This window comes from Ornithorhynchus anatinus, chromosome 19 (assembly GCF_004115215.2).
Source record: "Ornithorhynchus anatinus isolate Pmale09 chromosome 19, mOrnAna1.pri.v4, whole genome shotgun sequence".
Lineage (NCBI taxonomy): Eukaryota > Metazoa > Chordata > Mammalia > Monotremata > Ornithorhynchidae > Ornithorhynchus > Ornithorhynchus anatinus.
In genome coordinates this window covers 33,397,863-33,424,040 of record NC_041746.1, presented here as the reverse complement: position 1 = coordinate 33,424,040, position 26,178 = coordinate 33,397,863, and the positions used below count along the sequence as shown (strand labels likewise).

The following is a 26,178-nucleotide window of genomic DNA, read 5'->3' as shown; positions in this document are numbered from 1 at the left end:
CAAAGTGCCCATGAGGCTGAGGCAGAGCCCTTTTGCTACAAGGAACCCAAGATGCTGGCCCCTGGTGCGCATTAAGCAGGGGCAGGACTGTCTGGCCTGGCACTAGCCTCAACTTTGGGCAAGCCACTTAACTTCTGGGCCTCACTTCCGTCATCTGTAATAAGGGGATGAAAGGCCTGTTTACCCTCTCCCTTAGGCTGGGACCCAATATGGGACAAGAACGTGTCCAACTTGATTCTCGTTACCTACCCCAGCACTAAATACATGTTCCCTGGCCTGGTCTCGAGGAGGTCTCTATTTGCTGACTAGGAGGAAACCAGACCCTTTGGGTACCTGCAGGGACAGCAGTAAGAAATGCAGAAATTGCTAACAAAAAGATGAATAAGCAAATATGTAAACATCCATCCACAGCCAAAGTGACCACAGTACAGGGCCAACACTGCGTCCTGTGCGTTAGCACTGTGACCAGGCAGACAGTTGCTTCAGGAGCCGATGTGGCCTTCCCTGCCCATGTAGGCCAGCTATTTTTTAGGAATTATTTATTCATTCATTCAGTTGCATTTACTGAGCACTTCTGTGTGCAGAGCACTGTACTAAGCACTTGGGAATGTACAATAGAACAATAAACAGTGACATTCCCTGCCCTCAGTGAGCTTTCCACTGGGTGTGTGGAAGGTCCTTTGTGGAAGGTCCTAGGTGGTTCTTGGGTGGTCCAGCAGTTAGCCCCACTCCTGGCTGTGGGTTTGACACGGTGGGGGATAGTGAACTGTCAGTTCTTCACAGTGGTTTAGGAAAGACCTGGTCACCAATAACCCCAGACCACAAGCAGCTTAACATGGGAGGCAAGAGCTCAGAGAATGGGCTCACATTAATAATAATTGTGGTACTTGGTTAAGGGTCTTACTGTGTGCCAGCCAGTGTACTAAGTGCTGGGGTGGATACAAGCAAATCGGATTGGACACAGTCCCTGTCCCACATGGGACTTACAGTCTCTATCCCTATTTTACAGATGAGGTAACTGAGGCCCAGAGAAGTTAAGTAACTCGTCCAAGGTCACACAGCAGACAAGTGTCAGAGTCGAATTAGAACCCCTAATGGAGAAGCAGCATGGCTCAGTGGAAAGAGCATGGGCTTTGGAGTCAGGGCTCATGAGTTCGAATCCCAGCTCTGCCACTTGTCGGCTGTGTGACCGTGGGCAAGTCACTCAACTTCTCTGGGCCTCAGTTCCCTCATCTGTAAAATGGGGATTAAGACTGTGAGCCCCACGTGGGGCAACCTGATTCCCTGAGAAGCAGCGTGGCCCAGTGGAAAGAGCACGGGCTTTGGAGTCGGAGGTCATGAGTTCGAATCCCGGCTCCGCCACTTGTCAGCTGTGTGACTGTGGGCAAGTCACTTAACTTCTCTGTGCCTCAGTTACCTCATCTGTAAAATGGGGATTAAGACTGTGAGCCCCACGTGGGACAACCTGATTTCCTTGTGTCTACCCCAGCGCTTAGAACAGTGCTCGGCACATAGTAAGCGCTTAACAAATACCAACATTATTATTATTATTATTACCCCAGCGCTTAGAACAGTGCTCGGCACATAGTAAGCGCTTAACAAATACCAACATTATTATTATTATTAACCCATGACCTACTGATTCCCAGGCCTATGTGTATCCACTACCCCATGTTGCTTCTCTACATTACCATTTCTTGACTAGTAGACTGCTGTCATCATAAGAGAAATCCATAGGATGACGGTTGAATTTAATATAGGATCTGAGAGAGAGCAGGATAACAAAAACTGGATCATCAGGTGGTCGGGGGTCAGCTGTTCCCAAGGTGAGGCTGGAGGGGTCCCCCTTTTCCCATTCTTCACTTGCCCCTTGGGCACTGGCCCTCCTGCCTGGGTGGAGATTTCAGAGGGTTTTTGGGGGACGGGTAGGAGGGGAGAATAGTACTACAATAAATCCAGACAGAAGTTAGGGAGCTAGTCAGAAGGGCTTGGGTGTTTAAAAGTCCCCACTTCTCTCATTATTTTTTATGATGTTTGTTAAACACTAACTATGTGTAAGGCACTGTACTGAGTGCAGGGGTAGAAACAAGCTTATCAAGTTAGTCACAGTCCATGTCCCACATGGGGCGCTCAGTCTTAATCCCCATTTTACAGACAAAATTAACTGAGATTTATCTAAGAACACATAGCAGACAAGTGGACAAGTGGCAGCGCTGGCATTAGAACCCAGGTTTTCTTGACTCCTAGGCCTGTGCTCCATCCACTAGGTCACTCCTCTTCTCTTGCAAACTCCAGGAACTGGAAGTGTGGTTCTGAAGAGAACATTAGACTAGATTCCAGATTTTCCCCAAGGAAGGACCAGGCTAGGGTCAAACTAGATTATCTTTGATGCAGGACTCTTTTGCCAGTGGAAAAGTCTGAGAAATAGAGTCTTGCTAAAATCTTTCTCCAAGTCTGACTAAAGGCTTCTTCCTTATAAACATATTGCTCAACTGTATTTAGGGTATAAGGTGTCGTTTATTCTCGGGGGACTGATTTATGCTATGTCCTTGCAACATGATCAAACAGAATTGAAGACAAAATAGCCTTGCCAAGGGTGCTATTAGTTAGCAATTGTGAGAGCCGGAGCTAAGATCAGTGATATCAAAATAATGAATGAACTCCATTGCTTTACATTTCTATTTGAGGGTGGTGGTGTACATTTGGGAAAACATATGGTCGCAGTAGATGGCATGTCACTAATGATTGCCATGTGTAGTTGACTGCAAGTTTATCAGTTGGCAGAATGCAGCAGCTGTTGGAGTTAGCTGAAGTCAGCTACTACTTTCTCACCAAACAGCCATATGCCAGGACCTGCAGAAATCTAAGTGCCATTCCATCATCGTCATTATCAACGATATTTGTTGCATGCTCCCTGGCTCCAACAGGCAGACCATTTCTCCCAACCCTACGTCGATAACATCCCGATCAGCTCGCTTTGTCAAATCCACCTCTATCCCTAATGATGGAATATGTGGTGGAAACCTGCTTAATAATAATAATAATGATGATGATAATATGACACTTATTGAGCACTTACTATGGTGCCAAGTACTAAGTGCTGGGCTAGATAGAGGTTAATCAGGTTGTACACAGTCTCTGTCTCACATGAGGTTCACACTCCTAATCCTCATTTTCCAAATGAGGTAACTGAGGCCCAGAGAAGTTAAGTGATTTGCTCAAGGTCACGCAGCAGACATGTGGCAGAGCCGGGTTAGAACCTAGCTCCTCCTGACTCCCAGGTCCATGCCCTATCCACTAAGCTACACTGCCTCATGGCAGAGCTGAGTGTAGAGTAAAAATCCCTAACCCTCAAGGTGCTACCACCCGTGCGAGAGAGAGGCATAAATTGAATACGTACAATAAGAATAAGAGTATAAATTCACATGTCCCTATTAGAAATCAAGGTAAGCCATGAATGAATGGAGTAACAATATGACTAACCTCCTTGAGGATAGGAATAATTTCTACTGGCTCTCTTGTCCATTCCCTAGCTCTCAGTTCAGTGCTCTGCATGCAGTAAATGCTCAGTAAAATACCACTGAGTGGTTGATAAGCACAAATCAGTGTTAATAATTGTATTTATTAAGTGCTTACTATGTGCCAAGCATTAAACTAAGCTCTGGGGTAGATACATGATAATCAGGTCCCACATATGGCTCACCTTCTAATTAGGCTGGAGGAGATGAGGGAACTGAGACACAGGGAAGTTAAGCAGTTTGGCCAAGGTCTCACAACAGACAAATAGCAGAACCGGGATTAGAGTCCAGGTCTTCTGAGTCCTAAGCTTGGGGTCTTTCCATTAGGCTATGTTGCTAATGAGATTGGATGGTGGGAAGACCTGTTAAGGGATTGGATGGGGGCAGGTGCTCATTGGAGGAGCCTTCAAAAATAGGTTTTTAGGCCTTGCAGGTAAGCAGGGACCTGGGCTGGCCATTTGTTGGGGAGGAAGCTCCAGCAGAGGGAAGGGCATGAGGAATGCCTGGATCGGCATTGGGAGAAGTGAGTAAGGTGCACAAGGATAGCTTGGAATTGATTGGGAAGAGTAGAGGATGTGAACTGGGGCCTAGTTCCAGAGAGTAGGAGAGATTGGTGAGGGAAGAAGTTGGAGGCTAGGAGCCCAGTGAGGAGGATGCAGTAATCCAGCTGTGAGGTGACAAAGACTTGGACCAGTCAAGTTGGTGACCACAAGGGTGGGGAGAGGAAGGGGTAGATCCAGGAAATGTGGTAGAGGAAAAACCAGCTGGGTTTCCAGACAGACAGAATGTTTCCGTGCCACCCCTTCTAGGGTTCATCCTTGTTCATGAAAATCTAGGAGCTGAATATCCAAAAAGAAATTGATTTCCATCTCCAATTTTGCATTCTTTGGAAGGCACATTGCTTAGCCATTTTAATGTTATTAGTCTTGATAGCTTGTATTCAGACTGGCAACAGCACAAGCTGTAGCATAAATTGTTTGCCTTTTGATCTGGCACTAATGCCTTTTCTGAGTCACAATGGCATCGAATGGTAGCTGTAGCAGGTTTTGATTTTTCGTGAGCCCTGAGCCAAGTTAGACCAGAGACTGGTAAGGCTGTAAGAGTGCCACCAAAGGATTGGTACATTACTGGTTTCTGTCTTCCTGCCGTTGCTTTCAAGGTCTACATTTTCCGTCCGATGGTGGAGGTTTGCAGACGTTAAGATTCCGCCAGTGGGATTGGTGATGTTTCTCTCACCCCCTGGCACCTCTCTTTCTAAATGGGTTGCTTGCAAATAGTAGTAGCAGAAGTAGTGCCCAATGGGCAGTGCACTGTACTAAGTGGTCAAGAATCAATTAATTGATCAGTGGTATTTATTGAGCACTTATTTTGGCCAGACTGCTGTGCTATATGTCCCATAGAATTCAGTACAGTAAAGTTGGTAGAAACAATCCCTGCTGTCAAGGAGCTCACCATCTACAGTATAAGCATGAGGCCTGTTCCCTGTCCACAAGGAGCTTAATGCTTGGGGACAGATGCTGACTCCATTCCAGATGACACTTTCAGCATAATACCATTCCATGCCTCATTTTCCCATGAAACGTTGCTATTACAGTCAGCTTGCCAGCGTAGCATTTTTCTTTTCTGGCATCTCTTTTCCTAAAGAATGTTTAGGAAATTGTCTCAGTCCAGGCCCTAGGGGATTTCTAATTGCCATTACAGAGGGGAGAGCATTTAGAAAAGTTAGAAAGGAACAATGTCTCTGGTATTTTATGAAGAGGATGAGAAGTACTAGCTTACCCTGCTGGGCAGCAGCCTAAATCGGAGAGAATTTTTATGCCTCCTTCCCGACGGGATTCCTGAGCTTTCTGCTGTGCCTCCTCAAGGTTTGCTTTCTTTTTCCTCGCTCCCCAGCATGCAGCCTCCCTGGCCCCAGCTGTGTCCCTCGTGGTGGGCAGCTGGAGAAGCACAGAGGGTGCTTCAGGCTTCTTCACAAGCACATTTGAGGCCGTTGGCCATTATTTACAAAGGGCTTGCTGGCCGACATTCCGAGTCCAAGTCTGAGTCCTCAGGGGCGGGAGGAGTCTCTCAGCGGGGGAGTTGGGGGTGAGGCGAGTTAGTGGTAAGAAATGGTCCTAGTGTTTCAGGTGTGAGATGTGGTCTTTCAAAACTGGATGGCCTAGAACTGGGGAGTTTTTCTGTGCTGTAATTGCCATTCCCAGCTGCGGGTGTTGGGCGGGAGTTGCTGGGCGGGAGTTGGGGGGGGGGAGGTGACTCAGATATCTGCATTCCACACAGAAGCTTTGGTTTAGGCGGCTGTCTTCGTCTTGTGCTTAGGGGGAGGTGGGAGAGCTTGAGGCAGGGTCCTCCTAGGACACCGAAACCATTGGTTCAGAGTTGAATCAGAAGGAAAAAGCCCAAGAGGAAAAAGATCCTGGTAGGGAGTGGGTACTAAAACAGGTGTGTAAGCCTGGGTTTCTGTGGGGAACGGCTCCAACTCTTCCCACCTTCAAAAATATCCGTCAGGCAGCGTTTTTAGAAGATTAATAAGTCACTGATTGCTTCGTTTCTTTTGCACCTGGGCCATCCAGAATTTATGACCTAAAACGAATGCATCCTCGAGGGAAATGAATTGGGAAAGATTTATAATTGCTTCGCATGGAGATTGTCTTGCAGGTGACGTTTTGTTCGTGTTTGTCTACTAAATTTTGATCCTATTTTGTTGAACAAGACATGTTCCAACTTTCTCCTGGTTTCATGGTGAGGGGAAAATGCTTTTATTAATAGGTACCTGTCAGCAGCCATCCCGATGTGTATTGAATGCCTGCAGTGTGTAGAATAGAGCACTGTAACAAGCATCTGCGGTGTACGAGGCACCACACCGAGTGTCTGCCATGTGCAGAGCACTATATCTAGAAGCATGGCTCAGTGGAAAGAGCCCGGGCTTGGGAGTCAAAGGTCATGAGTTTGAATCCCGGCTCTGCCACTTGTCAGCAGTGTGACCGTGGGCAAGTCACTTAACTTCTCTGTGCCTCAGTTACCTCATCTGTAAAATGGGGATTAACTGTGAGCCTCATGTGGGACAACCTGATTACCCTGTATCTATCCCAGCGCTTAGAACAGTGCCAACATTATTATTATTATTATTATCTAGCTACTGCAGTGTTCTGAGCACCAAACCAGATGTCTGAGGCATGCTGCGGGGAGCACTGAATTGAACATCTGAAGAACATAGATTTGTACCAAGCACCTGAGTTGTGCAGCTCAGAGTACAGTAGCTCAGAGTACTGTACAGAGCACTGAAGTTGTGCTGAGCAGAGCACTGTACCAGGCGCCTGCATCATGTAGAGCTGAGCACTGAATTGGGTGTCTGTGGTGTGCCAAAAGCCACCTGAGCAGGTATCTTATTCTTTTTCACAGATGTGGAAACTGAGGCCCAGAGTGGGTGACTTGCCCATGGTCACGCAGAACTGGGTATGGAATGCAGGTCTCCTGATTGGCAATTCTATGGTCTTTCCACTAGATCTCCCTGTCTCCCTGCCCTGCAGGCAGTCCCCATCCCCCATTTAGCTCTCCGGGAGCAACAGTATCCCCTCAGGAGCTTAGAACAGGGGAAAACCTCCGCTCCCCTCCACTCGCCTCTGCTGCTTCCTGCCCCGATTTTTCCCTGGATTCTTTATCAGTCATAAGCGCCCAGTTGCTCAGGTAGCACATTACAGGTTTCCTGCCATTCTGGGTTCGTGGAAGCCATAGTAGGAATTGGATTTAGGGAGCACCTCTCTCCTGGATAGCAGGTGCTGTACTACCACTCCCCACCTGGCTGTGCTCATCTGAGAGTGGGTTCTGGTCCTGGCTTGTGTCCACTGAAGGTTCTTCCCCTCCTCTTCGTCCTCTGTCCATCCCTCTCCCCGAACCCACCGTCTCCTCTACCACATTCTCCTCCTCCCCTACCCTCTCCATTCCTTGCCCAGCCTCAATAAGACCAGAAAATAAACTTCAATCAGCTAGCCTCTCTTTCCATTTTTTTCTTCTTGACCTGAACCTCAGTAGAATTTTTTTAAGATTTAGATTTTTCTCTAATCCTTCTCTAAGTACATTTTCCAGAGCACAGTTTGGGAGGTCTTGGCTGGTTCACCCAGCTAGATATGTGCTCCCAACCAGTGGTCAATACACCAAATCTGTTTCCTCCCTTCTTTGCCCAAAACAAGTATGCCATATTTATAGTCATATTTATTATAATAGCCAAAAGATCGCATATCTTAATTAGATTTTCCTCCTCTCTTCTGCCCCTTGCACCCTCTAGACACCCTCTAGACCCCCTGCCCCCGCAAGAAAGGTGAAGGAATAAGGGATTACTAGCACTAGAAAGCATTTTCAAGATCCAGAGCTATTCAAATACAGCTGTGCCCGTGTTCAGGACTTGACAGGCCCACAATCATGCACATGCTTAGGATATGGCAGGTACACAGCCATGCACATCACTTCGGGCTGCTTGTTAAGTGCTGAGCTCAGGCAGATTTTCCCAGGACACTGGAAAATAGCTAATACGCTGATGCTTGAGAAATATAAATAATTCATATTTTAAAAGGTGACCACTCTAAATTTGTCCTGGTGCCATGTCTTTAAAAACTGGTGTTTTGCTATAACTGCCCAGCAAGATATTTTAAAAGAGTAAGCAAAAGCGTTCTTCAGACTGGAAGTTGCCATTCTTATTTTCAGACCTGATATGGGTTTTTTTAATCTCTCTCTCTCTCTCTCTATATATATATATATATATATGTGTGTGTGTGTGTGTGTGTATATATATAGATATATATAGATAGATAGATATAGATAGATATATATCTATGTATCCAGAAAATTTATTGCCTGAAAGTAGGTGCTCGGATGGAAGGAAGCCTTTTCAGGTAGAGCTCCGGGGAAGAGCTAGCCACCTGGACCCACATGCTGGCCACAGCCAAGAGAGCTCAACGGCTCCCGCTGTGGCTTGCTAGACTGGCACCCCGCAGAAATTGGTAGGGCCCAGGGGATCAGGCAGGCTGCCTGAACTCTCTCCAACTGTGGGCCCATTCTTCCCCAGGAGGCCCTTGGGCCCCCGGGGCTCCAGAATGTTGCTGGTGCCCCGGGGTTCACTGATCTGTGACTGGTCTTGTCAGCATCGGTGTGGCTCTGTCTGTTCTGATAATGCAAGGAGCAGCAGCACCTTTTATGAACATGGACCGCCAAACCTTTCAGGGGCTAAATTTACCCTGGAGTTGCTATCACCAGACATTCTTTTCTCCTTAGAGCTTCCCCTTCGCAATTTACCTTAATCTCTCAACTTGCAGCATTCCCTGTGGTGAATGGACAGGATCTCCAGTCAGACCAAGGTTGGATCTGTTGTTGAAGACTGTCAGTTGAAAGAAGCTAAGGTAGCTTCACATATCTCATATCTTAAATAAATGGATTTCGTGTCCCGGTTTTCCATCGCAGGTAAAGTGATTGTCATTTCAGAAGAGATAGCCAGCATGGAAGGCTCTCTTTTAGATTCATGAAAGCAATGTCACCTTGATGTGGTGTTTGATTTCTCCTCCAACCAATGGAAGGGAGTGTGCCATCCTCATTGCTTTTAAAGAAATGTCAAAGGGAGCAGGTTGCCAAACACTTTTTAATGCTAAAGTGAATGTCCCAGGGATAGACTGGAAGCTCTTCCTGGGCAGGGATCAAATCTCATGGTTCTGTTGTACCTTCCCTAGCATTTATTGGTATTCATCTCCCCTTCAGACCCATAGCACTTATGTCCATATTTATTATTTGTTTTAATGTCTGTCTCCCGCTCTAGACTCTAAGCTCCTTATGGGCAAGGATTGTGTCTATCGCCTCTTTGTATTGGACCAAGGACTTAGTACAGTGCTCTGCACTCAGTAAATGCACAGTAAATGTGATTGAGTAATTGATGGACTGACTGATTTAGTACAGTGTGGTGCACTCAGGTGCTCAGTAAATACCGTACTACTACTAAAGATACTTTGGGGGACTAAGGGTGGTGCCAGGGAGCAGTGGATCTTTGTGGTGGTCCAGATTCTATTTTCTAAAATACTTTTCTTCTGGATATTCCCTTGGGAAAGTGGCCTCAGGTTCCCAACCTGTCACCATGTTGCCACCTTGTTTATCCATCTCTGTGAGCAGATGAGCTTAGAGGAACTGCAGACCTATAGAACTTTAAAGAAAGTCACCTACCACCTCCCCATTCACCCTCACCAGCTGCTCCAGATAAAGTGGAGGGTCCTTCTCTCCTGAATATCTGGAATGGGTCAGTGGGGCCAGTGCACTGTACTAAGGCACCTGATAAGTATCAATAAATCAGTTATTTTTATTGAGCATGTACTGTGTTCAGAGCACTGTAGTAGGGGCTTGGGAATATTCAATACAACAGAGTCGGTAGACACATTTCATAGCCACCAGGACCTTACAGTCTAGAGGGAGAGACTGGCCTTAAAGTAAATTACTGATGTGTATGTAAAATGTAGTGGGGCTGAGGGGTGGGGTGAATATCAGGTACTTACAGGGTACAGACCCAGTAGCAGAGACAATGCTGAAAAAAGAGAGAGGGTGGTGGGGAAAGGAAGACTTAGTCAGGGAAGGCCTCTTGGAGGAGATGTGATTTTAATAAGGCTTTAAAAGTAGGGAGAGAGTTGGTGGTCTGTCATATGTGAAGAGAGAGAGCTCCAGACCAGAGGGAGGACAAGGGGTTGGCAGTGAGATAGACTAGCTCAAGGTAGAGTAAGTAGGTTGGCATTGGAGGAGTAAAGGGTGCGAGCTGGGTTGTAGTAGGAAATCAGAGAGGTAAGGTAAGAGGGGGAGAGCTGATTATGTGCTTTAAAGCTGCTGGCAAGGAACTCCTGCCTGATGTGGAGGCGGATGGTTCTTGAGAAGTGGGGACACATGAACTGGTTTTTTTAGAAAAATGATCTGGGCAGCAGAGTGAAGAAAGGGCTAGAGTGGAGAGAAGTGACATATTTCCCGTTAGCATGATTTTCCATAGCTCTGTAAAGTCCCATTAGGTGATGGGCTATTGATTAATGCTTTAATCCCTCTTCTGCTTCCCCTCAAAAACTGCTTTTCACCTTTTACTAGCCATGTCTGGTACCGGTGTCTGCTCCATGATTCACAGGGGTCAGTCATGGTCAATACTCACAAAGTAAATCCCCTTTTACAACTTTCTGTCAGTTGGGTGGAGAAGATGTAGAATCATGGTAAGTTGGTCTCTGTTCTCTAATACTTGTTTATATTTTTCTGTGTAATTCCCAAAATGCAGCTGGCTACCTCCCTGGCATCCGCGCTATGAATAATGAACAGACTACTGCAGCTACAGAAATATAAAGGAGCTCTTAGAAACCCTGGTTGTGTAGGGCGAACCAGCAGAACTGACTCAAAACCTCCGGTGCAAAATAAGCCTCAACCAGAGACTTGGAACCCTCCTAAAATCACATTTCCTCCAGGAGGCCTTCCCTAATTAACCGCTCATCTCCCCATCTAATATTTCCCCAACTCTGACACTCCCTGTAGCTGTACAGATTCACTTACTCAAGCATTAACTCAAATTCTTCCTTCTGTCTATAATTTATTGTAGTGTCTGTCTCCCCTGCTAGATTACAGGCTCCTGGAGGGCTGGCTCTCCCAAAATGTTAGTGCAGTTCTCTGCATACAGTAGGTCCTGAGTGCAGTGCTCTGCATAAGGCAGGTATTTGGTGATATTACTGATTAATTGAAAAATGTGTGGACCACCATTTTTCCATGACACTTGTCTCACTCTGAAAATGTAAAGCATTCTCCTTCTCATTTATTGCATACCTACTATGCAAGAAGTACTATTCCGAGCTCTTGGGAGAGTACAGCAGAAGCAAAGCACGTGATCCCTGCCCTCCAGGAGCTTTCAGTCTAATTGGCTGATTGTAATCTCCTTGAAAGCAGGGATGTTTTTCGATTTACTGAACTGACTCTTCCAAACACTTAGTACGGTGCCCTACACACGGTAAAGCGCTCAATAAATACCATTGATTGTAGGAATGTTTTCATTTGAAACATACAAAAGGAGTGAGATGTTTGGTGATTTGGAATGCTGTGATTTTGGATCCATTGTAGCCTTTTCATTTGTGAAGGGCTCCCTTTAGCTCCATGTTGAGCCAGAATCTCACTGAACCATGTTCAAAGTAGACTGTCTTGCGGGTTTTGACAATCCAGTCTGGGATCCCTGCTCAGGGTGACGATGGCCTCTCACACCTCAGGTTCTGGGGACGATGGCATTTCCTGGGGCACCCTCAGGTACCTAGAAATGTGTCTACCTGGCCTGGCTTTAGAAGGCCTGTGACTCTGTGTCCCAACAAAATGGGCACAATGGGGAAGATGTAGCTGCCTGGCAAAAATAGCAATTGGGCCGAGTTCTTGTGCTTCCCAGTTGGTGTCTGAGTTGCAGGCAGGAGAATTGCTGAGAGGCGTTGACAGCAAAGCCTCCCTGTTAAATGCTGTGATAGCAGCGGAGAGCATTCAGGGCTAAGGCCAGGAGGGGTGGTGGGGAGTGTTGGGCATATCATGGTAGATGCCCACAACTCTCCAAACGGTGGTATCTGCATGATTGTCACTGAATTGCATCCCACAAAGATATTTTAGGTCCTGACTGTCCAGATGAAAGGTTCTCCTGTCTGGGGATGTTGTTGGGTTTGGAACCCACAAAACTCCGAGGTAAAGGAGAGGCTAAGGCTGACCCTTGGTGAGAGATATTACCACTGAGGGAATGGGCTATTTATTCATTTGTGTAATGAATCTCACAGTGTTGCAAGCATAGTGACTTGGTTCTGTGACTAGGTTCTTCAAATAAATGGGCTTTCTCTCACTCTCTCTCTCTCTCACTCACTCTCTCTTGCTGTCTGTCACTCTCTTTCCCCTGCCTCCCTTCACCCCCTCAAACCACATGCACAGTAATTCTAGGGTACACTCTAGCTTTATCAAATGAACTGTTAGGGGCTTACCCGGTCTCCGGGAATCAGCTCCTCTGAGTTCCTTATCTCATCAAATGCCTTGTGTCTGAACAGGTGCAGTGTGAACTGCTCTGGGCCAGCCCTAGCCTCCTCCCGGGGTCCAGTGAGCTGCCAGAGTCATTTATGTGCTAGTGCTCACCTCACTTCCTTCTCTGCCTCTCATTTCCCAAGCCTCTCCCTGCACAGGCGGCTTATTGCTGTCCCTAGAATGCTTCCCAGGCCCTACTTCCCTAAATCCCTTCTGCTCCCTGCCCAAGACTCTCCTCCATCATCATCCACGGCCCCCCACCCAAACCACTGGTACAGACAAAGCCATTTTCTGATGCCATACTGATTTTTTTTCCATCATTGCTCCAATTCCAGGAAGTTTCCAATGTCTCCCAGAAGCCCAAGCCTCCATCACACTCACTCACTGAATCAGAAGCAGCAGCTCACTGTTGTGCTTTCAAATGTACTCTTAGTGTTCTGTTGTCCCTTTCTCAGACCTGGTTTGCTTAGAGTACAGACAGAGGAGACTGCCTATAGTTGGCTTCCTTGAGGCTATAATCGCAATGATTATTTAATGCTCTCCATCCGTGTCTCTGGTTTTTCTTTTTCTGAGTTGCAGATACTGCATTTTGAACCATTATCCCATGATATCTCACTTGTTTCTGTCTGTCTGCATTGTGTCTCCCACTGACCCTGGTGCCCTGTATTAGCGTGCTAAACCAAATTAGTTTGGTTCCTAGGAGGCTGTCTCTGCATCAGCCCCAACACTGACTTTGCTGTTGTCATGCTCCTCTAAGCTAGACCACTCAGTTTCATGGCCCAGAGCATGAAGTGTAGAACAGCGTGAAAGCCAAATAAAGTCCATTTTGTATCTTTTTCCTTGATTGGTGGGAAACACTCAAATAATTTCTCCTAGGACTTGCAATTTGGTCACTGTGCAGTGGCCACCCCTGACTAAGGAAATGCATTTCCTCTCTCACAGCACCCGCACCCCCACCCCAACGCTGAATTCTGGCCACTTTGACCTTTCTGCGTAATAATGATAATTGTGTATGTTGAGCGCTTCTTATTTGCTGAGCACTGTAATAAATGCTGGGCTAGGTACAGGATACTCAGGTTGGATATAGTCCCTATCCTGCATGGGTTTCTCGGTCTAAGTGCAAGGGGGAACAGTCACTGAATTCCCATTTTACAGATAAGGAAACTGAGGGCCAGAGAAGTTAAGGGACTAACCCAGCGTTACACAGCAAGCAGGTGGTGGCAGAGTGAGATTAGAACCCAGATCCTCTGACTCCCAATCCTGTGCTCTTTCCACAAGGCCATGCTGCTTTCCGATCTTAGCATTTGGTCACTCATTCATTGATTCAATAGTATTTATTGAGTTCTTACTGTGTGCAGAGCATTCCACTAAGGACTCATACCCCTCCCCTAGTTGCACTTCTGTGTATATTCATTCATTCAGTTGTATTTATTGAGCGCTTATGGTGTGCAGAGCACTTTACTAAGCGCTTGGAAAGTACAATTCAGCAATAGAGATAATCCTTGGCCACAAAGGGCGTACAGTCTAGAAGAGGGGAGGCAGACATCAAAACAAGTAAATAGGCATCAGTAGCAGCAATATAAATAAATATCTTTATGCCTTATTACTTCTCACTTTCCTTAGTTTATTTAAGTGAATCTGTCCTGCTAGAGTGTAACAGCCTGAGGGCAATGATCATGCATCTATTGTACTCTCTCAAGTGCTTAGCACAGTGCTCAGCACAATAAGTATTCTTGATGTTTCGATTGATTGGGATCTCTAGAGATGGGGAAGTGCACTGGATGGTGTGTGGGAAGCTGGGATCAGGGAAGGGACATTGCATGGGGAAGTGCAGGAAAGGGTTAGTGCCCAGAGGTAGTTGTTTGTGTGTTTGGGTCCAGTGGGAGGTTGGGGAGAGGTGCCTATTCCCAACTATCTAGTCAGCTGCCATCTCGAGGAGGAAATCAAGCATTCCAAAGCCATCGGGACCATCATCCCTGGCCATGGCAAATGGCAGCAGTCCCTGAGGGCAAACCCTTCCACCACCTTCTGACTCTTATCTTTGGAATGGGATCACAGCAGGGCTGTAAGTGGTTTCCCAGCAGACTGAGAGCCTCTCTCTGCCCTCCCAGGTTTTCTACCCAAGCAAAGATGGCACCAAGATACCAATGTTCCTCGTGCACAAGAAGGGACTCAAATTGGATGGATCACACCCTGCGTTCCTCTATGGCTATGGTGGATTCAACATTTCCATTACACCGAGCTACAGGTAATAATAATAATAATGTTGGTATTTATTAAGCGCTTACTATGTGCAGAGCACTGTTCTAAGCGCTGGGGTAGACACAGGGAAATCAGGTTGTCCCACGTGGGGCTCACAGTCTTAATCCCCATTTTACAGATGAGGTAACTGGGGCACAGAGAAGTTAAGTGACTTGCCCACAGTCACACAGCTGACAAGTGGCAGAGCTGGGATTTGAACTCATGACATCTGACTCCAAAGCCCGTGCTCTTTCCACTGAGCCACGCTAAGCGTGGTGCGCTCTGCACCATCGAGGGGGACTTGGTATAGCCCTGCTGTCATCCTCTCCCCAGCCGTCACAGCAGGATGGTAGACTCCATTGACAGCTGAGGCAGCCCGATCACCTGCAAGTGTCCAGGGGCCCCTGGGGTATGGCAGGTTTATGCAGGTGGAGGAAACAGCTGCTGGGAATGAAATAACTCTCTTAGATAATTTCTGCTCTCCAGGCATACTGTCAACCTTTGTTTTTGATTGGAAAGCTCTTTATCATCTTGCCTTCCCCATACAGTTAATTACTTGTGGTCTTTATGGAACGAGTGCGATATGTGGAGCACTGTGCAAAGGGTGGGGTGAGCACAAAATGGGCAAATTCAGACACGGTTCCCCGACCCACAACCTAGGTGGCTGGGGACCAACGTGCAGAAGGCAGGAAGAAAGTCAATTATGGACAGCAAGTTCTGAGTCTGCCAGAGCATGGGCGGTGACTGCCCAAGTTGGCTCAAGGCACATCCCTGGGGTCTTAGAGAGCTCTGGTAGTCTGGATGGGGTAGCAGCATCTTGGGGCAAAGGACAGGAAGGAAGAGGAAATGGGCAAACAGAGCCCGTGAATGTTGAGCTGAGAGAGAGGTGACACAGCTCAGGACAGACCAGTCACCCTTTTTTCTTTTCTGACTTGGGCCCTTACATTGTGGAATTCTTTAGGCTATCCGTAAATACTCTTGATTGATTGGTAGTGAGTTCTGCCATCTTATCTCTTTATTTCTCTTAAGATGAAGCATACATTCTTTAAAGATGGCTGGGAATTGTAGTGACAGACTGCCAGAATATTGAATGGTATCATCCCTGCTGCCTCCCACTTCGCTTGATTTTATTATTTTTTTAAAAATTGAAATTTTTGCCCCTTCAGCTGCTCTGAGTGGGAGTAGGAGGCTATCAAGTGGAAGAGGGTCCTCTGGGGGCCCTCCAGATCTGCCTCTTATCTTTTGGAGAACGTTGGAAGCTGTAATATAATTTGCTCTATTTAATGAAGAGTGTGGGTCATGAATTCACTTTTATGGGGAGCTAGCTATTTGCCTTGAGAGATTAACACACCATCATTTAAATCTCAGTAATAGAAAATGAAATCCAAAATGTATATTGCAATGATGAAAGGATGTACAGGTGTGTGTGTGTGTATATACTTACATGCACACCTCACCCCTCTCCGCCCGCCGCCCCCCCCCCCCCCACCCCCCGGGAAGGAGATCTGTGGGCCACATGGAAAGAACTTATTTTAGTTCCAGTTCCCCTAAAGATTCCTAATTGAAGCCTTTCAAGAATTGGGCATTTTATGCTTTCCATTGAGTACGAGAAAGGCATTGGTGGCAAGCACAACTCTAGGCATGAAGCACTGAGGGCTACTCTGTAGTTGCAGCTTTCTGCTTGTTTATGGAAGGAGCCTTTTGCAAGCCAAGAATATGTAAAAAGAATCTACTTCATGTGGGAATTAGGTTGGCCTAGGGCCTGGAGAAGCTTGGAATGACGTGAGTGGGGTTTTCAGACATAGTTGGCCTCAGACCCAAGAACTGCCTAGGAGAGGCCTCTGTGGGAAGCAAGGAGTTGGGGATCCACAGAAGCCACAAAACAGGTGAACCAGACACACATGGAATGTCGGGGAAGGGCTGGCGGTGGGGACGGGACTTAACGGTTCAATGTGGGGGCTGGGAGGTCTGGCCCATCTTCCATTTGACTATCTGGGAAAATGAGGATGAGGGGGGTATCTCATTCGCTTAGCTAGTGGGCACATGGACAAGCTTAGGAAAACCACTTGAATGGGGCCACCTCAGGAGCCTCAACCATTGGCTTTGGTGGGAGAGGAAAACACCCCAGGAAAAACAATATGTTCATTTAGGTGCTATCTAGAAAGATGGTCTTGTCTCTGCATCTGACAGAGCCACAGGGCTCTGCTTAGAGTCAGCTTGGGTCATGTCCGATCCTGAAAAGAAGTTCCGTGTGGACAGTCTCAGGCTGGACTTTCATTCTGCAGTCCAACTTCCACAGCTCTGGGCTTCAGAAAATACTGGATAAACTGTATTGATGTATTTTTTTGAAAATAAGCAGTGCCATCTGTAGGGATAAGGGGATTTCCAAAAAGCTTTTTTGCAGCATGATCTAAAGTGAAGCAGCTTACTACTGCTAGTGTTCCTCCATTTTGCACCCAGGGGCTTGTAGAAAACAGTATTTGAACTAAAGAGGACTCTATAAATACAGAGAAATGATAGGCAACAGGCTCCCTCAAAAGATAACTGGTAATAGCTCTTCCCCAAAAACGTGTGGGACTGAGCCGAGAACTGGACTGGGCAGCTTCTCCCCAGAACATGCAGTGTGGGGGTGAGTTTGGGGGAAGCGCGGAGGAGACCATGCAGAGGCTGCTGGGAAATCACCGAGGGGCTCGTTCTCTTTTCCAGTGTATCCAGGCTGATCTTTGTCAGACATCTGGGAGGTGTCCTGGCTGTGGCTAACATCCGTGGAGGTGGCGAATATGGAGAGACTTGGCACAAAGGTAAGGGTTCCACCTTTCTAAGCAGTGTGTCAGGCCATGTAAAGTGTTTCTCTTCCTCTTTCGTCTCTGCCGCCCTACCCCGATCCTCATCCTGATGGAGCTGGAACGGGCTCTTCTGTAGCAGTGTGGCAAGATTGCCATCAGAATTCCCCTGTGCGAGCATCCAGAATTTCTGACCATCCAGTATCCGTCCTGCCAAGTCCAACAAGGAGTCAGCTCACAATCGAGTTGAAAAGGACTGGTCTTTTAAATGTGCCCAAGAATGTACACGCACCCACACTCTGTCAAATTTAAAAGAGAACGGTCTCCTCTCAGACATACACATGCTCACACAGTGACATTACTCTTGAAAACTGATTCATCATCAGCAACTGGACTTTGCCCAGATTTCTTCATTAAATCCTTAATCGCATCGATCTGGATATGAAGAACTTCTCCAGTTCCACCGCTTCGTCTTTAATTTAATGTCTGCACAAGCAGTCAGTCTCCAGGCGGACACGGATCTGCTTTTGTTCCTCCAGTCGGTGACTGTTCCAGACATCTGTTCTTTGGAGAGGACTGTGCGCTGGGAGATGTAAAGCAGTGGATCCTCCACTTCCCAGCTGTGCTGGGCCTACCTGCTCTCATTTTCTCCCTGCATTGAGCTTTGTCCCATTTTGTGTCTTGTACCGAAACTGCCAGCCAACATCCAGAAGTGACCAAATGTCCATCTGTGCTGAATGGCAGAGTCCTCTTTATTAATTTAGCCATTTTATTCCCCAAAACGTTTCACTTTGCATATCACCCTCTTTGTCCTCACAACATGACTGTGAGGTAATGAAAGGCAAATGTTAGTATCTCCACTTGCAGATGGGTAAAGGGGGACTTAGAGAAATTAAGCAACTTGTCTGAGGTCAGCAGGATTAGAACCACACAGAACCAGGATTAAAACCCAGGTCCTCTGATTCCCAGACCCAGGCTCTTTCCACCTCACCATCCTGTTTTTATTCTGAAGTGGACAAGATCTTATTGCTCATTTCCTCACATGACTCTTTAGCTGAAAATCTCTACAGCACCACTCTTCAGACTGTTCTCAGTATGGATTGAACCAACCATTTTTTTTGCCTTCCTTGTTTTGTAGGTGGAATCTTGGCCAATAAGCAGAACTGCTTTGATGACTTCCAGTGTGCGGCTGAATACCTCATAAAGGAAGGCTACACTTCCCCAAAGACCTTAACCATTAATGGTGGTTCCAATGGAGGCCTCTTAGTGGGTAAGACCCACCTTCTCCTTGTTCTTCCAGGCTAATCATCTCTGGGTCTTTTGGAGGATCTTCAGTTTGAAGTTTATGAAGTTCCCATACTCTGAAGGAATCAATGATGATGATGATGATGACAGAATTTGTAAAGTCCTTGCTCCATGCCAAGCACTGTCCTAAGCATTGGAGTAGATTTAAGATATTTAGTCCCTGTTCTTCACAGGGCTCACAGTTTAAGGGGAAGGGAAAACTGGCATATTATCCCCATTTTACAGAAGAGGAAAATGCATGAAAAACTTGTCCAAGGTCACACAACAGGCAGTTGGTGGTGCCGGGACTTGAATTCTGGACTGACTCCCAGGCTTGTGCTTTTTTCACTACACTACACTGCCTCCCAGGGAGTTTTATTGTGTTCATTCTGAAGATGGCCATTGTACATAGTGGTATATTCTGGGATGCCCTCCTCTGACCTGTAAAGGTTTCCCCCATCCCTGACATTCATTTGCTGCTTCATTCATTTGCTGCAAGAATTAAAAGACTACTCAGATGGGGCATTAAAATGAATTCCATGAAATATTACCTTGTAGGGTCTCCAATCCTAAAGTGCTTCAGAAGCTAAATGCGTTCTGTGAATACAAGCCATACTGGGCCAGGCCTGACCAGACTTACTATAAGCTCCTGAGAGCAGGCCCATTATCCTCTGCCTTCATTGAAGCAGCAGTGGCATAGTGGATAGAGCACAGGTCTGAGAGTCAAAGATATGGGTTCTAATCTCAACTCCACCACTTGTCTGCTGTGTGACCTTGGGCAAGTCACTTCATTTCTCTATGCCTCAGTTACCTCTTCTGTAAAATGGGGATTGAGACTGTGAGCCCCACATGGGACAGGGACTGTATCCAACTTGATTTGCTTGTATCCAAGCGTGGCTCAGTGGAAAGAGCTCGGGCTTTGGAGTCAGAGGTCATGAGTTCAAATTCCGGCTCGGCCACTTGTCAGCTGTGTGACTGTGGGCAAGTCACCTAACTTCTCAGTGCCTCAGTTACCTCATCTGTAAAATGGGGATTAAGACTGTGAGCCCCACGTGGGACAACCTGATTCCCCTGTGTCTACCCCAGCGCTTAGAATAGTGCTCGGCACATAGTAAGCGCTTAACAAATACCAACACTGCTTAGTACAGTGCATCGCACACAGCACTTAACAAATACCATCATCATTATTATTGACCTTTGCAGGTGCATGTAGTTCAGTGCTCTGCATACAATAGACACAGTAAATACTATTGATTGGTGCTTGAAAATATCCCTATCTTCTTAGGATAACCTGTTCTGGATGTAGTTTCCTTGAGGCTTCTAGCCCCCGGCCTTTCCCTCTGCTAACCCAGTTCAGACTTGTCATCTTTGAACTGTTCAGATCCATATTAGCCCTGGTCAATATTTTTGGCCCTCACATCTCCCTCAGGTAACAGTATCATTGATCTTATTGTATTGCATCTACCCAAGCACTTAACACAACAGTGGGCACGTAGTAGGTGCTTAACAAATACCACAGTTAACATTATTGATTGAGGCAATCATTGTTCCACCAACTGTGGCCAAATGATTTCTGCCTTCCTAACAGTGAATTGGAGACCTGAGAAATAACTGAAGTTTCAGCCTCGTTTCCTTCAAGACCTTTATAGGAAAGGCACTGAGTAGCACAAATAAAGAATAAAGTGCGCTGGAATATGAAGTTGAGGAGGAATACTCTAAAATAATTATGGTTCCTAATCTGTAGAAAAGGTAGTGATTGTAAATCGTCACTCACCCTGGTTCTTCAGAAGTTCGGTGGTCATCGGCTGTGGTTTGAGGTTTTAGTTTTCGGGGTAGGCTGTAATCCATTATGTGAGAGACTCTTTGAGGGCAATGATCATGCCTACTGACTCCACTGAAGGAACTGTGGCATTTGTTAAGTGCTGACTGTGTGCTAAGTACTGGAATGATATGTGGATGTGAGATTGGACCCATCCCTTCCCCACTTAAGGCTCACAACCTATTTGCAGATGAGGAAAAGAGTCCCAGAGGGATGAAGTGAATTGCCCAAGGTCACATATCAGGCTAGTGGCAGAATAATAACAACAATATATAATAACCGTGGTATTTGTTAACCACTTCCTATGTTTCAAACATTATTCTATGCTATGGGGTAGGTACAAGATCATCAAGTCCCACATGGGACTTGCAGTTTAAGGAGGCGTAGAGTAGGTATTGAATCCCCATTCTGCAGATGGGGATACTGGGGCATAAGGAAGTTGATTGTCTTGCCCAAGGTCACATTGCAAACAAGTGGCAGGGCCAGGATTAGAACCCAGATCCTCTAACTCCCCAGCCCATGTTCTTTCCACTAGGCCACTCTGCTTCTCAGATCTGGGGCTCCAACCCAGGTCTCCCTACTCATTCATTCATTCATTCAATAGTATTTATTGAGCGCTTACTATGTGCAGAGCACTGTACTCCCAGCCCCATGCTCCTTCTACAAGGCCACACTGTACTCTCCCAAGCGCTCCAGATCCATAGGGACTCAGTGAATGCCACTGATTAATGTGGTTGAGCCATAAAGTTTATTCTGCTCTTCTTTCCAGCCACGTGTGCGAATCAGCGCCCCGACCTCTTTGGCTGCGTCATCGCCCAGGTGGGCGTCCTGGATATGCTCAAGTTCCATAAATACACCATTGGCCATGCCTGGACCACAGACTACGGATGCTCCGACAGCAAAGAACACTTCGAATGGCTCAACAAGTGAGTGCCTTTGGGGTCTTCTGACTTTTGGTTTGTGCTTGAATTTTCTCTACCTGGGGCAACGCAAGTGCCACACTCATCAGCCACCGTGTGGAGTCGATGGCTCTTCCCCTCATAGGTGAACCAGGTGATGATTCGTTCATTTTTGTAGTTGAGCACCTACTGGCCGTTGTGTCAAATGCTGGCTATGGGGGCCGTTTAAAAATTATTCAAGCAGTGCCCTGAGAGTCGGGGACCTTATGAATCCCAAATGCCTTTGAACTGAGCTGTAGGATTGTGCTGTTGCTAAGACCTTGCCACTCGGGCGCTCTCCGGGGCTTAGGGATTTCCACCTGCAGAAGGGAGGGTCCTGTTACTCTATTAGGCCACTGCAGCTGCTTGAAAGTCGGCAATGGTGCTTAAAAATAAATCAAGGGAAAAGCAAAACCACTGATTATCAGGCACTTACAAGCTTATCTTCCCAACACTGTCCAAAATTGGAGTGCAGCCATTCAGACATTGACAAATTTTGATCCCTAATAGTGTCAGAAGGTTGGGTTGGGGTTCTGGTTGAGAACAGAGTTGATGACTGGTGTGTCAAATTCAGAGCGCTGATGATTTTGTGATGATGGTCAAATGTGCCCATGGTCAATGCTTGTCACTTGTTCTGTGTACCGTGATGAGGCATGATATCGTGGATAAAGCATGGGCCTTGGAGTTAGAAGACCCTGGGTTCTAATCCTGGCTCCACCACTTGTCTGCTCTGTGACCTTGAAAAGACACTTCACTTTTCTGGGCCTCAGTCACCTCATCTGTAAGACTGTGAGCCTTTGCAGTACATGGACTGTGTTCAGCATGATTACCTTGTGTCTGCCCCAGCACTTAGTACAGTGTCTGGCACATAGTAAATACTTAAATGCCATTAATGGGAAAAAAGAAGTAGAAGAGTGCCTGCTGGCATGGTGCCACTGGTGGAGGGAGTTTCTGACCAAAGATCCACTTGAGGTATTCTGCTAAGGGGAAGCCTGAAAAATGACTGCCTGACCTAGGTGGTTACGACCATAGTGGTTACGAAGGCAAGCCCCTTGCCAGGACATGGCACTGTGGCAGGCATCGGCACTGTGTTGTGGTTGCTTTGGCTGCCTTTGGGTCCTACACATAAAAAATCGTGGTAGGTATTGTGCCATGTGCTGCACTTCCGCCCATCTACTCACTTATGGCACTCTGTGTCCTAGTGGGAACACTGTGGGCAGGGACGAGGGCGTTCTCAATCCCCTGGCCCCAGAATCCATTATCCCATACAGGATTTTGGTCCCCAGTCAATTAGTGGTATTTAATGAGTGCTCACCGTGCGCAGAGCACTGTACTGAGCATTTGGGAGAGTAGTTATTGGTCAGCCTCATCCCTCAGTTACAGTTGTAGACTCCCATCTTCCACAGAATCGTTTAAAGGTTCACACTGTTATTCTGGTGAGATTTGAGTATTTAGTGAACCCATTCTTATAGACACAGTCGGAACAACTAAAAATTTGTTGCAGACCATCAACAATCAAGCAGCTAACCCTTAAGAAGCTTTGACAGAGCCACTCATCCACCATCAGTTCCCCACCACACCAAGAATCAAGAGTCATCCAAGCCAATCACTGACCTAGCTTCTAGCCCTATATATGTGTTTTTCAGCAATGGATTTTGCCAAGTGAACTTCCATCTTTGATTTGTTCGATGGCACTTCCTTGGCAATGCTTGACTGTGGATTGCTTGACATAATGACAGTTTCGAGGTCAGTTCCCTGAGGGACTTCACAGTTTCGATTCCTGTCTGGCCAGCCTCAAGGTTTTGCCCGAGGCTGGGGTCAAAGGCCTTGGGCTGTCTGAAGCACTGTTGATGACACCAGGCAGCTGCCACCCCTCGGAAAACATGGAACTGGCAATGGGCCGGGCAGGGGAGGGGGCATGACTGTGCCTGCAGCTGGCCCAGGGCTGGAAGAGCTAAGTGCACTTCCCTTTTTCAAACTCCCTATCCCTTCCCCATATTTCCACTGCACATCTCGGCTCTTCTGGCATTGTAAGCCCACACTAGAATGTAAGCTACTTGAGGGCAAGGATCACATCTAGAGAAGCAGCATGCCTTGGTGGTTAGAGCACAGGCCTGGGAGTCAAAAGGCCCTGGGTTCTAATCCCGCCTCCACCACTTGTCTGCTATATGACCTTCGGACAAGTCACTTCACTTCTGTGCCTCAGTTACCTCATCTGTAAAATGGGGATTGAGACTGTGAGCCTCACATCAGACAGGGACTGTATCCAACCTGATTTGCTTATCACCCCAGCGCTTAGTACAGTGCTTATAACATAGTAAGCGCTTACCAAATCCCACAATAATAATTATTATTATTTTGTCTACCAACTCCTTCGTGTTACAGTCTCCCAGATGTTTAATATAGCACTCTGCACACAATAAGCACTCAATAAATCATACTGATTGATTGAGTCCACTCAGACACAGCAGGATCGGGAGAAATGGTCCACTCATGCGCTTGGTGACCGACATAGCCAATACCCCGGCAGGACCTTTCCTTGACCCAAGGTTCCGTGAGGATGCACTCCCCAGGGTTCAGGAGAGCAAAGTGTGCATGGTCTGCGAGCTGTGCTGAGGTGGGTAACACCTCGGGGGGCCCCAGAGAGAAGAGACCCTCCCACCACACCATTCCATCTCATTGGATAATTATGCCAATTTCACAGACTTTTCCCTGGGGTAAATTAAACGAATTAAAGGTGACTATCAAGATGGTCCATAATGACAGTTAATTAAAAATAGTTGCTTCCTTTACTAAGATTGCTTGTTGATTAGTCCTGATCCATTTCCCAACTCCTGTTCTCCCTCTTCATCTTTCCTCCTTACAGAGACGCAAAAAGAATCCGTATCAGAAGGTAAAATGTAAACTAGGGCAGAGTTCAAATTCTCGGAAAGCCATCAGTCCTTAGCAATTTGCCTTCTGATAACTCTTGTACTGTGCCTTTGAGATAGAGAAGGGAGTGGGATTTCCCTGCTGATTACAGCACAGGGACTCAAGAAAATTAACTGTGGGAGGCCAGGTCTCCAGATTAAGTGTCCAGCCCCCTCCTTTGCTGGGGGTCCAGTGGTCGGGGTCACGCACGGGTGAGCTGCCTTGGCCCTCGACTCCAGAAACAGTCAGTGCCGATTAAGCTAATGTGATTCTTTAACCTGGAGGTTAATGCAACTTGGAGGAGAAACAAAGCCTCCTCTTTGGGCCATTATGTTCCCAGTACTTCTGTGTATTTTGGCTTTAATTGAAAGTTGCTGTTGTGTGATCGAATGTCTAAACTCTAGGGGATGGTGTACAGCAGATTAGCTTCCTGTGGCCAGTTAGAGTTCATCCGATGGGTGACAATAGACAGTCATACCAGTCAACCAGGGAATGAGGATGAGGATGATGGTGACAGTGCTTAAAAGTGCTGGGTTCCATGCAGAATAATCAGAACAGACCCAGCCCTTATGCCACCATGAGGCTCTGCTCTAAAAGGAATAGGCATTTTTTCCCCATTTTACAGATGAGTTTTACTGGGAGTTTGTGACTTGTCCTACAGGCCAGCAACAGAGTCAGGATTGTGACTTGTCCTACAGGCCAGCAACAGAGTCAGGACTAGAACCCAGGTCTCCTGACTCCCAGTCCCACTCTCTGTCCACTGGGCTACCATCTTGCTTGGGTCTGTTTTCAGCTGAAAGAGACCAGTGTTCCAAAGAGGAGAGCCATTCCAAAAGCACTTTTCAATTGTAAATACGTGTAAATACTGATTACATACCGCAAACGTGTTCAAAGTGGGTGTAAAGAACGTTTGATTTTTCTGTGAGTTTCTGAGAAGAGAAAGCCTCATGTGTAGAAATGTGAGATGCCTTTCCCAATCAGGTCTAGCCCATTTGAGCTTAACAGAAGGTGGCACTGACCCTCCCTGCTCAGTCTGCAATCAGCTCTGTGCCTCATGCCTCAGCCACTATCCATACTTCCACTAGTGGAAAGAGCACAGACCTGGGACTCAAAAAATACCTTGATTCCAATCCCAGCCCCACCACTTTCCCTCTGTGTGACCTTGGGCAAAGCACTTAATTTCTCTGTTCCTCAGTTTCTGCATTTGTAAAATGAGGATTCAGTAACTTTTCTCCTTCATACTCTGTACTGCTCCCCACACAATTTCCTTCAGTCCAGAGTCATGCAGTTTTACCCCAGACAGGGGTAAGGCGCTTGATTGAGTGAGGTCACTCTGAATTTGTGAACTTTTCTAAAGGCATCTACATAATTAACTGGATGCTATAGTGTTCAATAATGTGCCCCAGCACTCTAAGGGACAAAGCCAGCTGTTTTGCACTGAGTGTCTTTGGTGGGTTTTTCACATCCATCTTGGGGAAATGTCTTGGAACAATGATGGTTCAGTCAGCCTCTAAACCTAAGTGTGGGGATTTGGGAGAGCTTCGGAGTGGGCTACCTGGATCCCAAATCCCCATTGGGATGATTGTACACTCTGAGAGTCTAAGCAGATCAGTAGACCGATATTGTGGAGTGAGCGAAGCCCCATCAAATGCAGGGCACTG

At 46.7% G+C, this 26,178-nt stretch overlaps 1 protein-coding gene across 1 annotated transcript in view; it reads left to right on the top strand.

Moving 5' to 3' along the window:
* Window positions 1-26,178, top strand: part of LOC100074208 (prolyl endopeptidase) — a 53,595-nt gene that overhangs the window by 26,590 nt on the left and 827 nt on the right. Inside the window, exons 11-14 of the mRNA XM_029047327.1 lie at window positions 14,654-14,790; window positions 17,490-17,584; window positions 18,705-18,836; window positions 21,439-21,595. Of these exons, the coding sequence (XP_028903160.1) occupies window positions 14,654-14,790; window positions 17,490-17,584; window positions 18,705-18,836; window positions 21,439-21,595 (521 nt within the window). The remainder of the gene's footprint in view (window positions 1-14,653; window positions 14,791-17,489; window positions 17,585-18,704; window positions 18,837-21,438; window positions 21,596-26,178) is intronic.